Source organism: Pezoporus flaviventris, unplaced genomic scaffold (assembly GCF_033815535.1).
Source record: "Pezoporus flaviventris isolate CSIRO_AGI_PZ_B2104156 unplaced genomic scaffold, CSIRO_AGI_Pfla_v1 ptg000031l, whole genome shotgun sequence".
Taxonomy (NCBI): domain Eukaryota; kingdom Metazoa; phylum Chordata; class Aves; order Psittaciformes; family Psittacidae; genus Pezoporus; species Pezoporus flaviventris.
Window position 1 is genome coordinate 17,623,499 of NW_026892579.1, and position 14,985 is coordinate 17,638,483.

The 14,985-nt window shown below is 44.8% G+C and overlaps 2 protein-coding genes across 2 annotated transcripts; one reads left to right on the forward strand and one right to left on the reverse strand.

Moving 5' to 3' along the window:
- Window positions 1-4,239: 4,239 nt before the first annotated feature.
- On the reverse strand, window positions 4,240-6,474 carry PNRC1 (proline rich nuclear receptor coactivator 1). Its single transcript, XM_061460316.1, has 2 exons — window positions 5,914-6,474; window positions 4,240-5,300 (listed from the first exon to the last, which is right to left on the reverse strand). Exons 1-2 carry the CDS (start codon window positions 6,340-6,342, stop codon window positions 4,860-4,862), a joined length of 870 nt encoding a protein of 289 aa, XP_061316300.1. The 5' UTR covers window positions 6,343-6,474; the 3' UTR covers window positions 4,240-4,859.
- Window positions 6,450-9,703, forward strand: BORCS6 (BLOC-1 related complex subunit 6). Its single transcript, XM_061460315.1, is given in 2 exon segments — window positions 6,450-6,600; window positions 6,603-9,703. Coding segments are annotated over 2 exon segments (1,158 nt in total). The 3' UTR covers window positions 7,610-9,703.
- Window positions 9,704-14,985: the final 5,282 nt, after the last annotated feature.

Sequence of the window (14,985 nt, forward strand, 5' to 3'; positions counted from 1 at the left end):
AACACAAGATCGAGGTGATGAGAAAAAACAAGAGAAAGGCCTGACTCTATGTACTAAGCTCTTTACTGAAGGAAGCTCTAAGTCTTGTTTCAGGGAAGAAAAAACAAAGTAAATTGTATTTTGATGGCCACTGCCATCACCACTTACAAGGATATTTGCAAATTAAGGTTCATAGACCTACCTGATTAAAGCACGGTGCTTCATTAAAGGAGTAAATGACATCTTTCATAGAAATCACATCTCCTCAAAACTTTATGCTTCATGGCATTACACCACTTCCTGAAAGACATACAGCCATATACTGAACTATAACTAAAGACTTAGCAAAGTCCTATAAATGCAAGAAAAGTCCTTGATCCCCAAATAGTTCCTTTCAGGTATAAATTATAGAAATCACACCGGTTTGCTCACCAGAGCCAAACTACAGCATAAGTACACATAACCAGTGTGGTTCTTGAACTGAAGACAAGGGCTTACGAACTACTTGGGACTAAGTGACCGCATTTGCCACACAGAAGCCTGAGTTTGCGTAACCTGTAGTAATGTCAACCAACTAACGTTAAACAGAAGTACCAATGCAGTCAGGGCTTTGTAACATCTAAAGGCCCGCTTCCTGGGGGTTGAACAAATGGAATCTTACGACCTTATGGGAAAAAAGGGTAGAAAGGAATGCTGGCTTCAACACAGGCAAACACCTCTGCTAGGGTGTATTCACTGTGCAAATTAATTCCTCGGGGTTTCTTTCCAAATTCAGCTGAATTCTTGGCCTTCCTGTCTTCACTTTGATAACATTCTTCTGTACCCTCGGTGCAAAACAAAAAGTTCTCTACACTGCTGCTAACATTCTGTTGCTCAACTGCAGTAGTTAGTTTGTTTTATTGGATAATTTATTTCTCCTTAATTGATGGATGTTCCCTTTATTAATCTTTTCTATTGAATCAGCAGCTACCAAAAATACCTCACTCTGTGGTTCCTGTCCTACAAGGTATCAGCAGATTTTCACAGTAAATGTTAACATTTTACAATCTTCATCTTTTACTTGCTTACTTCCTAGCCTCTTTAGGGTAAGGACAAGCCTATTCATAACATAAAAATTTCTTAGAAATTACAACAGAAGATAATTCCTCTTTAACAGTTCAGACAGACATATGAAGAAAAAAAATCTAAAGAATGCATTTTGAAATCAACAGAGTACAAGAAGTTGTGGAATAAGCAATGTTTTTAACTGCATGATGGAAGTGGTAAGACTTTCTATGCAGAAATAAAGGTAAACTTATTTCTAAAACTACAATGAAAACCAATCTATAATCTTTAAGATTCATATAATCTCTAGGTGTCATATTTGATCTTACGACTGAGTAAAGCAGGAAAAAAAAAACAATGAAGTGTGGCAGGTATCAAATGCTTTATAATGTAAAAATCCACATTTAAACAGTACAACCTGAAAATAATGATAACTGCTTAAAATGACACCACTTAGATAAAATATTAATCAGATGAAACAAAATTCAATTTTGGGAAAAATGCACCACCTCATACACAGACTGGTCAAGAATTTAGCAGCATCTCTTATGAGATTCTGGTGTAACGGAGCTCAAATGCACATGGGATTTCTAGCACCTCCTGCACTGGGAGGCAGAAGCATTTCAGCTTTAGTGGAGCACCAAGCCAGCCGTTATTAACAAAGCTGTCCAATGGGCTGAAACTCATCCACACATGAAAACCCAACAACAGATATTTCTACGCTCCATGAAAGCTCATTTTTCAGTACCATCACCACATGACATTTAACTGTTTAAAAGTAAGCTGGTAGTTAACTCGCAGTTGATTCCCATGCAGTTCTCACAGCATTGTGCTGAAGGTTTATATTTTCATATATTTTCATTGTAACCAAAATATTTTCATTGTAACCAAAATGCAGTGTGTTCAGTATCCTGACCCTGACTGAAGTCAGACTTAATGAGCAATTCATTTAATTTCTGTACAGCAGACACATGACCAGCTCATGATAACACATCCACTAAGCTTGTTAATGTTCTTCTGTAAGGGCTGTTCATTTCAGAATACGACATACTGCATTGCAAAGAAGTCCTCCAAACATGACACTCATGTTTTTCTTTCATTTACTGGCTCTAAACTCAACCAACAGTATGTTCATGTAGTACAATGCCTTGCCTTCAGGGAACTGGGAGGAGAAATTGGTCTAAGTGGAGGAAATCTTGAAAGCGAACGTAAGTAAAAAGTATGGTGACAAATTAGATTCAGAATACAGTCTTAAGAGATGACACTACTTTGACTTTTCAGGCAATCTTGCTAAAGTGTATATAGCACGTAGGCCTAGTTGTATACACCAGTCCATTGGCCAGGAAGAGACTCAACCCAAGAATCTCAAGGAGATGGAAACGTTAAGTGTTCCACCACTTCGGCCAAGTCTCCACAGGACCAGTGATACCCAGAAGTAAATTAAGGGGGAGTTTCACACCCTCTGGAAAGGCCAATGAAGCATTGTTATCTTACCCTGAAAACCTCTATGGTCCAAGGAGGTATGGGAAGTTTTAAGATTTTCAAGACTTCAGAAGTCTCATCTAAGCAGCTTTAAAAGAATTGACTGAGAAGCCGAGAACTATTGGCACTTGTATTTAACAAATCTTGCAATCCCCAGCGATGTGTCAGCAAATCAGAGTAGAAACAAAGAGGCATGTTACTCCGTAGCATCAGAGTTAACATTCAAACTACATAATTTGATGTCAGCTCTAACGGGCATGGAAGAAAAAAGGCTGATGATTAGAGAGATAATAATCATGGGAAAAAAGGATACTGCCTTTTAAATAATGCCAACTTACATGGCTGATGGGAATTAACTCTTGTCAAGCTAGTTATCAAGTTCAGAAGTTCAGCTGACAAAAGTAACCATTGCCTAAAGCTACAAGGAATTGCTAAAGGCATTTTCTTTTGTGCCTGATGACATTCAGGAGGAAGAAAAAAAAAAAAAAGGCACAACAGGAGATCAATACAACATATTGCCAGCTTTAGTGAACTGGAACTTGAGTCATCCCGAGATCCCACTGTAATTTTTTCATGCCCCAACACTATTAAAAAGGAGGGGTTTTAATAATTCTTAGAAGACATGCTAGGATGTCATGCTAGGATATTCACACTAGGCAGCAAACTGGGCTGTTGAAACCATAGATTTACCTTGGGCAGGCATGAGCATTAATCAAGGAATACAGGCCTGTTCTGCAAGACAGTGAACCTAGAAGTCTTTGGGATGGACCAAAAAATTGTGTATGGATTCTTAGTTTAGAACATACATAGTTAAACAGCCTAAAGCCATTATAATGAAGAATTTTGTACTTCTATCATTAATTCCTATGAACAAAGCAAAGAAGTTGTTCCTTAGTTTTCAAACCAACAAAGGGTTGCAACATATCGGAAGCAGTAGTGCACATGGCATGAACAAGACCAACATTGCTCTAAGAACCTGAAAACACCATTTATTGTAAGGAACCACCTCAGCTGCAACCTGGCTGCTGGCATTGTCTTCCTATGTGTCATTTCTAGAATACTACGGCCCAGAGAAGACTTCATCTTATGTAAAATCCACATTATTTCCTGCTTTATTAATCTTATTTGAAGACTGATAAGAGGAGTACCTGCAAGTCCGTGTTCTCTCCTCAACATGCACATCAGACTAACCTACAGTCCAATTCTGTAAGTATTTTAGATCAGATGAATGAGATTTCCAGCACAGACATCACAAAGAGACAGATCTGGTGAAAGTTATGAAGTCGAACTTGCCCCATGCACACCCTTCTGTTCTACTTTCCAGTATGAACTAGTTTCATAACCACTATGAAAATAGTTAGGCGCACTGCAGCATGAATCTGAATGCACAACTGCCCAACTTTCTTAAAATCTGAATTTTCAAGAACCAAAAGGATAAGAAAACTAAAATTACACATCACAAAACATTTTTTAAGACAAGGAATTCTTATTGAGCTACCAATGCTCTTAATTAATTCCATAGTTAAAAGCTGAGAAGGACAAAACATTCCTACTGTTCACTAGAAGACAACCAAGTACTTTAAATTCACATACTTGAATTAACACACACACAGACACAAAAAAAAGGAGACATGCTTAAGGGGAGGCCAAATTGTTTTATTTAATTTTTTAGTAACCAATTGGATTCTTGGCAGAAAGCTCTGCTATTTTCTGTTGTTGTGTTGGTGTGGGGTATTTTTTTTTTTTTTTTTTTTTTACTTCTTTAAAGGAATCAGCAGTGCTCAAATTGATGGGTTGGAATTTTTGTCAAATTCCAGTTAATTTCAAAAACACATAGATGAACAGGAATTCCAGATACCATTTCCAGAGCAGAGAGCAAAACTTCACATTTGTATGAAAATTCCATGTTTGGGTATCGATTGGGACACAGCATGTAAAACTATTGTCAGTAGTGCATGAACATTCACATTTGATCTGGAACCTTTAAATCAGAAAGCTGTACTCTCCTTCCAAAATTTTCGTTACCTTGTGCAAATCAAGTCAAGTCTTCATGTGTCAAGTACACACTTAAAATTGTCCATATTTTATATACAAGACATCTACCATTCAGGCAGTGCAAAATACATCCTTTCATAACAAAACTAAAATGTACCTCTCAAAGTATGAACAAGAATATACACATAATACATGATGTACACTATTTACACAACCATAAAAAATATAATACAAGGAATTTTTTTTTTTTATGTGATTATAAGACTTGACAATCTTTTGCAAATTTAGTTGCAACAAGGCATGTTAAGTTTCCTGGATGGAGTTTTCTCTTTGTCAATGACTCAAAGAGGTCTTGGAAACTAGGCTTGGACTTTCAGGAGAGTTTTCAAGTGGACTGCCATCAACTCCCGGTTTTGGTCAGACAGTTCAGCTGTGCCACCCACCCAGTGGCTGGGAGGCTTTGGAAGGACACTGGGAGATGGCGGGTCACTGAATTTTGCCCCAGCGTAACTTTCTTTTTGGCTCGCTTCAGCTATGATGATTGTTTTCTTGGACTTGGCATTTCTGAAGTTCTCTGTGTTTTTAAGTGGCTTTTTCTCCTGCTTCTGAATCACTTCTGGCGACACAGAATCTTGCCAAAAGTTCTCTATCTTTTTTGCCGAGGTGATCTTTGTCAGCGGCACGTTACATTTACTCTTCTGCCTGTTTATCTTTGGTTGTTCACACAGATGTAAACTGTGAACAGGCTGGCTGTAGGGGACGGCAGCCTTCTCAGTCTTTCCCATCTTGCTCTTTAAGAACTGCGGAGACAAAGAACTCGCATCAACGCGCCACCCCTCTCCTCAAGCGGTACCTCCCCACACAAAGCATCGGCCACTCTGGGGGACGCTTCACGCAAGGAGGAGGAGGGGAACAACGAGCCTCCCCCCGCTCCACGCCTTGCACAGCTCCTCCGTTATCACGTACGCGGCCGTGTCGGTGTCAGTGCCAGCCAGCAGCCGGGCCGGCACCACAACCCCGTCCGCCGGCGGCAGTAGCTCACCGCCTGCCTTCCCTCCCCTGCCGCCATGGGGCGCTGCGCTCCGCGCACGTCCCGCCCTGCGCCTTCAAGGGGCGGCGGGCGCGCGGCCAGCAGGCTAAATCCGGCTGTTGCTGGGCGCAACGGCGGCCGCCGATTGGTGGCGCCGACCAGCCAATCGAAGGCCGCGGTCCCTCACTCCCCCACCCCCGAGCCCCGTCCGAGCGGGCGTAACGGAAACTCTGTGCCCCCTCCCTCCACAGGCAGATAGGGGCCGAGCCGCCCACTGACCCCCCTCCGGCGGGGAGGGGAGCGGCCTCCCGGAGTGCGGAAGAAGGGGATGGGAGGAAAAAGGGCAGAAGAAGTGATCAGAAGTAGCGGAGCCCCGTGTTTACCTCCTTCCTGAGGGGTTTGCTGGGCGCGGATCTCGAAGGGGTGGGAGCGGGGGGCTCCTCTGCGGGGGCTGTTACCGTGCCGGGGGCGGCGGAAACCGCTGGCGCAGGGGGAGCGGTAAATTCGTCCGGGCCGTGCATGCCCAGCGGGGTTTTTCTCCCCAGGCCAGCGCGATGCTGTTGGTACTGTTGGTAGCGGCTGGGCAGGAGCCCCGCGGGGCTTGGCCGGATCTTTCCCTTCCTCCGCCGGACTCTCCTCAGCGCGGGCCGTGCGCTGCCCCCCGGGCCCGCCAGGCAGCAGCTAGGCTGGTTCTCACAGTTGCTGTCCCCTCTCCTGAGGCGCTGTATAAGAGCGGAGGGCAGCCGCCTGGGGTCTTCGGTGCCTGCCGAGATCCGAGCCAGGAAGGGCGGCGGCGCCGTGGTGGTGACCATGGTCGAACGTGGGTACCCAGAGCTGTACCGGGAAGAGGGGTCGAGCCCAGGGGGGAGTAAGAGGGTCGGGTGGCTAGGGAGTGTCTGCCGGAGCTTTGTGGGCTGAGATGATGGCGCAATTAGATCCGCTGCTAGGAGAACATGGCGGGGGAGTGAAAGGAGCTGCTAGCAGCGCCCCGGTGTTGTTACCCGAGTGGGCACACCCCTTTCCGACACCGCACCAATCGCTATGCGAGGAGAGAGCAAGAGGCACGCCTGTTCTCTGCATCCGCTAATCCCGACGAAACGACTGCCTCTCTGGCCCCGCCTCTGCCAATCAGAAGCGACACAAACACTTGGGGTCACGCCCGCTTCCGCAGGCAGCCCAATCGGAACAGACACAAACAGCGGGCACGCCCCCGTCTCCGAGTCACGGGCCCGCAGTGCGAAGCGAAGGTACGGGACAGGCCGTTCTCCCTGTGAGCGCCATCGGCCAATCAGAAGGCACAAAAACAGCCCCGGCCACGCCCCCGCTCTCTCCGCAGCCAATCGAGGGGGACGTAAACAGGCAGTGGTGCGCCCCCTGGTGGTCGGCGGCGCACTGGTGAGCAGGCACGCGTCGCCGGCTATGGAAGGGCCGACGCCGGGGCCCAGGTTCGGGCCCGTGGTGGCCGGGCTGCCAGCCGCGGCGGCGGAGGGACCCGGTGGCGAGGCGGCGGGACAGAGACGGGACGAGCGCAGCCTGGAGGCGCTGAGCCTGGCTGCCGGCGGAGCGGCGGCGGTAGCGCGACAGCAGCTGCCGGAGGGGCGGCGGGCGACGCTGGCGAGCGCCCTGGAGCTGGAGGGGACGGTGCTGCGCGAGGGGCGCCTCACCCAGTTCGTAGCCAACAACCTGGAGCGGCGGATCCGGCTGAGTGGCGCCCCGAGGGGCGAGCTCCCGGCGGCAGCGGCGGCGGGGGGCGGCTGCTCCATCCCCGCCATCGACCCCGGGGCGCTGCAGGACGTGGTGGCCCTGGCCGGGCAAGTGGCGGCGCAGGTGGACGAGCTGCTGCGCAACGTGCACTGCGGGCTGCAGGCCTTGACGGCCCTCAGCGTCGGCTGCATTCAGACCTACCGCGACGGCGTGGAGAGCCTGGGCGAGGCCGCCGACCTCAGCATCCGCGCCATGTACGCGCTGGTGGCGCGCTGCGAGGAGCTGGACCGCGCCATGCAGCCCGTGCCCGCCCTGGCCAAGCGCATCCGCGACATGAAGGGCACCCTGGAGCGGCTGGAGGGGCTCTGCAAGTAGCGCCGCCCCGGCGGGGGTCGCCGCCCCGCCGCACTGTTACCGGTGCGTTGAGCGAGGAGCCGCCGGGGATGCCGTTGCAGTGCCAGTGGCGCGGCCGCTGGGCCTGCTCCGGGCGCTGGACGGGGCTTGGCCGCTCCGACAGGCCCCGGCTCGGCGGCTGCCCGCCCTGCCAGGCCTCACGCCGGGGCTGCCAAAGGCCGTCCTTCAGGCGGCAGCTCTTCCGCCCCGGTAGACCCGCCGCCGGGCCCGCTCTCCACCTGTACGGCCTTCTTCTCCCTCTGTGCCCCGTACGTCACCAGCCGAGATCCGTAGCCAGTTCGCTGGTATTAATGTGGAGGAAGTGAGATATTTGCAACTGATGAAGGAAAAGGTCCTCGTTGAAATCGCGGGGTAAATGGCAAACGGTGCTTCTTAGCTTCAGCTCATTAAAAGAATTTGGATTCCACATGCCTTATGCTTTCTATTTATTGAGGGCTAGGAAAAACTAACCAATCTTAATGAAAAGCAGCTGTTAATATTTTGTTTTAAACTATATTTGAAATTGTTGTGAACACTTGCTTGCTGCTTACAGGCATACATGCTTATTTGTAATTGACTTGGTGCCTGATGAGTAATTCTTGTGCTGTTACAGCAAGTAAGGACACAGAACGCTGCTGTCTCTTACAGGACACAATTTTAAGAGAAGAGGAAATTTAATATATATAGCAAAGACACTTGCTTACAGAGAATATAAAATCCATGGAATATAATTGAGATTCAGATAACAAATCTACATGCAGAGTTCTAAATAAAAGCCTTCAGATAAAATGTGCTTTGCCTGTTAGTCTCTGCTGTTTTTTTCAGTGCAGAAGTTTAAATGGCATCACTCTGAAATGATCCTGTGATTTTGCTGTGGGGCTTGTGTTGGTTCTTTTTCAACTGGGAATATACTTGTTTAATTAGATGAGGAATATATGACATGGGTATATGACTAACATAGTTTTGGGGAGTGTATAACGTGAAGCTTTCGTATGTGCATCACTGTATGCAGAAGTGATTTTGCTGTATCAGTAAGTGTTTCCTCTGAGGCCTGAGAGTAGCCAAATTCTCTGATCACTATGGTTCCTATGCAACTAGCCTCTTAGATGATGCTCTTAGCAAGGTGTTTAGGACTCAAAAGCTTTTGTAACAAGATTTCCAGAGAGAAATGATCACTGTGATCTTGTGTATGTATAGTGGTGCTTTCAGTGACCAGTGGCTCCTAAAAACCTTGGGGCAAAGGCAGCCAGAAATACTACTCAAGTCTAGTAACTTCGGGTTCAAGAGCTGATAGGTTTACAACGGGTGCAGCTGTTACCCCACCATAATCTCATTAAAAACAGAGTGAGGGGCGGATGCTGTGATAGACTGTGCTGTATGTAGACAGTACTGAATTGTAACAAAATAATTTGTTTTTATGGCACCCTGGTTAGCGCAATACCAGTCTCTGGCCTGTTTTGGGTTTCTCAACATGGCCATGTGTTTCCATCAGCACAAGGTGTAATTCACGTGTGACCCAGTGGGAGGAGGAGGCTGGAAGTGGGCTATGCCGAGGTCACGCTCTTTGCGGTCACAGCTCTTGTGGCGCTGTGTTCTGGGGAATAGCTGTGGCTCCGGAAAGGGACCAGTGGTCTTACAGAGATAAGCGGAGAGAGAAAAATGAGAACTTAACTGCCCCTGCCCATGGGCCTAAGAAAATACTAAAGATTTCTTAACACCTCTGCAACAGCTGTACTCTTAATAGTTTTGGGGTGGTTCTCTTGGGAAAGTTTGAACTTCTTTATCATGGAGACACAGTAGTTTTGCTAAGTATGTTTTGTATATGTCGAGAGTGAAAACCAAAGTTCTATCTTGCTTAACTTCTGCATATTGTTGAAATGTTCATGCAAACTTGTTTGTATAGCCACATACATACACCTGTGCTTTATTCTCAGAGGCTAAGGTGAAGCTTTTAAAGCAGACTTGTTTCAGTACGCTGTCAGTTTTCAGTAGCATTTCATTTAGTCACTTTCAGCAGTAATTCCCTGCTAAAATTGTCAAGTCTGTAGAATAAAATGATTACTTTCATGGTTTTAATTGGTAGTGATTAATTGTCGTTGAAGTACTTCACTTCTTAATTATTGCTCTTATTTGGTAAAATAATTTGAAAGCTAGTTTAAACTCTGCTCCTGCATCTGCAGAGACACTTAATGTGATTGCAGAGCCGGTTTCAGCCTAGGTCCTCAGGCAGTAATTTCTGACAGTGATATCATTCATGTGATGAAAAAGGGATGACTAGTGAATTACAAGCATGAAGGAAGAAGTGATTACACTGTTTAAATTTGTTTTTTAATATCTGTCTGAAAGCTTTAGCCTGTTTGAAGGGCAGACTTCCCTGAGCTTGGTGAAGTTGATCTTGTTCCCAGGTGTCTTACGTTTGCCATCCCTGGGGCAGGCATGGCTGAAACCATGCAAGCCTGTTCTGTGCCACCACAGTCAATATTGATGTGGTACCACATAGCTGCCTGGTCCTTCTGCAGCAAGAGGCTTCTGTACTGCTTTTTGATCGTAGTCCAGGCTTTCTTGTGCTGTTAATTTTGGCACTTTGCAGCTTCTGGTTGTTGAGCGTGAAAACTTTCAGGTTCTTTGAGTCTTTTTTGCTTAACCTGTTGTTGAGTGGAGTACAACCATGTTTGGGTTTTCCAAGACCTTCAGATGGGTTTGCATATATTTTCTTGCTTAGTCACTCAGCTTTTCAGTTGACCTCCTTTTCCTCCTTAGCTGCCAAGTGAGCTTTCACTGTACCAAGATGGACAAGGTCAAAGTAGAAAACTAACAAAATGATGTGCAGAGCACTAAGCAAAGCTAGACACAAAATAAGCTGTGCCAGGAATGACCTCCCTGCTCTGATAACCGACAGTGACTCTGTTAGGAATTAGGTTAGTTTGATTATTCTTGTTTTTTTTCCCTTCAGGAAAAGTGTCAGATCTGACTGTGAAAATCCTTTTTCTGATGAAGCTGTGGTTGATTCTGCTTCCTTCACAACCTTTTTTTTCCTTCCCTCCTTTGTAGGGCTTTATATTCCCTGACTGAATCAATTCCATATGCATGCTATTTAAAGGAGCTCTACCAGATAAAACCTTACTGCAGCTGAAAAAAATCCAATCAATCACCCAAAGCAGGAATGAACATCACTGACATTTCACCTTTAAGGCTTTTCTTCAGTCTTACTTAATTGCATCAGGTATTCAGTAAGTAAATGAATCAACTTTGTGTGTGTCTTGCTGCCAGCCAGACACTAAAATACATAAGTCTTTGTCTGGAATGTCCAGATTTATGGTGGTACTTACACCCATGAGTAAGGTCTTGGCTGAGTTACCACTATGAGGTACAGCCCGCGAGTTGAATCCAAGAGTGTATCATCTCTTAGCTCACAACTATTCTAAAATGTGTTTAAATAGCATGGCTGTATTACCAGAAGACAACCTCCTTAATTTTAAAGCTTTAAAGTTGGCAGCAGCTTTCCAGAGGAGTCAGTAGATCAGTTCTCATAGAAAACCTTGTTAGCTGAAACTGAAAGGTCTTGAAAATAGAGGCCTCTTGCAATAGGTGTCATCCAACATAAGGGTCTTGCTGTCGGGTGCCTTGTCCTAACCAGCACTGGAGTGTACACCTGAGAACACCTTTAAAAGATTAGTAGATTATGTTGCTGTCACAACCTGTGCTCTTATTGCCAGGAAATTGCTTTGAGAAAAGAACAGTCCTTTAAAAATGATACTGGGTCCACTTAGTCCATGTTTGTGGATATTGACTCCTAGCCCTACCCAGGAAACATCCTGGATCCTCCTGCCACGCATGTAAGAGCACACATGGAAGAGAGAGATTCGTGATGTCTCCTTTAGAAAGCTTACCACAGTATTGCATCAGATGCTGGAACTGAAACTCAGGGGCATTTCACATTTGCTGCTGCAGCTTGGTGCTTGGGGCAGGCTTTTGTCATCATCAGCCTCTGCTATTCAAAGCTCCAGGAACAGAGATACAACAAATGGACTTGGGCCCTGACCTTCCACCCTGTTGAGACAACTGTAGCACTATGCCCTTATCTCATAACAGGAAAAATGATAAAGGATCAAAATTTCAAAGCTTCCTGCTGTTCTGATTCCGTCCTACTGTTTATACACATTAGAAGCAATGCAAAAAACCCAAACCAGAATAAAAAGCTATAAAAAGCCCCTTCCCCTCCTGCCTCCAAGACTGCTGATTGAGCTCTTCCCAAATCCGAGAGGATGTAAATAGTTTGACAGTTTCCTAAATAATAGTTACTGGCTGTCAAGGATAATGTGCTTCAGATGCGCCCCCCCCCCAGTAGTGTTGAATCCTAGTGAGACTTAAGGGAACCTGAGTTTAAAGAAAATTAAATACTACATTTTAATTATAATATTGACAGAGTTGGAAATGGGGCAGTCTACACAACACTCGGAAAACTGGGATCTGTTGGTTGTTAGCAGGGTTGGGCTGCTGTGTGCATTGGTCAGGATGCAGCAACATTCATTAACTGGGAGAGCAGAGAAGCAGAGTTAAAACTATCTTGATTGTTTTCCTAGAAAGTGCTGTCACTGTAATTGGTCCCAGAATTCAAGTTAATGTTGCCGTGATTAATTACTGTGAAGTATCTTTGTTGAGAGTTGATTTATTTCAAAGAAGGGTAATAATTTATGTCAATATTTTTATTATCATAAATGCTAGTTAGTAAGGGAAGAATCCCAGGATTTTGTCCAATGCTGCATTTCTTGTCTCTGTGTGACCTACCATGCTTTTTCCTTGTTTTCATTGTGGGCAGTGATGGAAGAATTCCCAGCATTGAACTGGCTTGTGAGACAAAGAGCCATAACCAGTAAGTGGTTAGGAAGCACTTTACCTTCAGCTTCCTTGTCTGGAAGTACCTGTAAATGAAGGGGAAAAAGCCCTGCAAACTTGCTAGACAATCACTGCTAATTTCACAGTTACGTAATAATCCTGGGTATCTGGTTTGTCACTGGGATTGTTTGACAACACTCGGTAGCAGAAAATCCAGAAAAATCCCAAGTGGAAATCTTAGCTTTTTAATAAATTAGTTTTCTGTCTATGGCATAATATCAGGAGTGAAGTTTACCAGCCACTTTCACTCTAATGAGATTCTTCTTGTCTGAACTTGAACTGCTGCCGTGCAAGGAAATGCTAACCTGAAAATAAAACCCTTTAAAGTCAGAACATTTTGCTGCCTAAGCAGTTTGTTTACTTGGTGGATTTTTTTTCCCAGGCCGGGACTTTCCAGTGACGTGTCCTCAGCTGGAAGGGGAGGGGAGTTTCTTACCACTGAGCAACATGGGGATTTTCCGTTTTCCAAAACTCTTCCCTCCTGCCATTTATAGTTGATGATATGGATCTAGTTTGGTTTTGTTTCCCTCTTTAAAGAAAGAGATGTGCAACTGGGAGCCTTTCATTTCTCCTGCTCCTTTGTCATCAGCTTGCTTTTGTTTGCTGAGAGCACTGGAAGGTTATAACGGTGTCAACCCCCTGCTCACTGTTTTCCACAGCCACCAGCTGTGCTGTCTTTCCCCTGTGAAAACCTTGTTCCAGACCTCATCAGATTTCAGCATTTTTATTTGATCCTGCTTATCTTCTGTCTTCAGTTGCATGAGTTGCTCCATCAGTGGTGTTATACTACCAAGACACCAGCTTTCTTACTTGGCTCAGTTACGTCCTCTTTCAGCTGCCCTTGCTGTTTTCTGTCCCTGTTCTGCCTCAAATTCAAAATGGTTGTCTGCAAGTCCTGGCTGAAGCTCGCTTCTGCTGCCAGCTGACCTATTCTCATTTGATGTCACCCATTCCTTTATCCTTTAAAATACCTCCATACATTACCTTATGCTTACTTGTGCAATGATTTCCATGCTGCTGTCATTTGCAATGCTCCTCGCATCCAGAATATGCACCACCAATTGTCTGTTTTATAAATTAACCTTCAGGAGCAGACAAGGTAGAAACTACAGAGCAGATTTCTACTTATTATACTAAACAGAAAGCATTACAGGAAAATTAAACATCTATAACAGAAGAAAGCTCAATCTTATGACCTGGTTCTGATCTATTTTAATAATATGCCAACAAATGCAAATAAAACTGAACAAACTACTTGCAAAATTATGCTAGTATAACTGTGTGCTATGATGTATCTGGTCAGGGGTGGGAAAATCAAATCGGCTGTTGCTTACACAGGCTCTTGAGGACAGGGTTACAGAATACCAAATACCATGTGACATGGTGAGGTGATGCAATATTTGTAAAATGCGTGCAAGACACCAAAGCAAACTGTGTTGTTTGTCCTTTTAATCATAGAAAGATTAAGGAAATACTGGAGTAAGACTACTGCTAAGTGGGATTATGGTCTCCCTGCCTTCCTTTTTGCTTGTACACACACAGGGCCCTCACTGACTTTACTGAGATCTGTATATATTTATGTAGAAATTAAAAATAGAATGTGTTATATTTATTACTTGACACAAACCTTGGAAAGGAACAGTGGCAAAGAGGGATGGGCTTGAATATTAGGAGAACAGGATATGCCAACCACTTTCTCCCATTTGTTCACTAAGATTCAGATACACATACTTTAGTATGGCAAATAAATTCCTTTTTAACAAGATTCTTCTTTCCTTACTCTCAGTGATGCACAGTCGGTGGACAAAGTCAGAACCAAAGGATTAATTTGTTTTAAAACAAAAACTAATGTTGGGCTGTACTGAGTTGAATAGCTGTAAAAACTCTAGCTTAGAAGTTGTTAAAATTCAAGGCTTAATAATGGTCAACTAGGTAGTTCTTAAGAAGTATTATTAAAATTCCTACCAGCAATGCCTGCAGGCTTCAGTCCAACTAAATGTCAGGGTCCTTTTCTTACACTCTTAACTGAACCGTGGGTAAGTGACGTAACTGTTTGGACATCCAGTGAAGTAGGAGTCATGGAACATGTTTCCCCTATGTGTTAATGTAAACCAGAAAAATTGTGTAACTTGTTGATGACTACTGGAATTTACACAGCACTGTAGAAATTTCTGGTTGCAGCATTAATTCATCAGCATTTGGGGTTTTGAAATCGCATGTACATAGCCTTCGTCCTTGGTTATTTACGAGCTGTGCTTCCAGACAGGCATGAACATTTTGTCTCGGAAACAGCCCCGTTTCACTAACAGACAAAACAAGGACTGAGACAAACCTACATTTGTTTCTCTATGAATCTGTAAGCGAGACATTAATTCATAAATATCTTGCTGATAGTCATTTGTATAATACTTTGGAAAAAACCCTTTCCTATGTTGAACATAGGCAATCAACTTCTCCTTCCA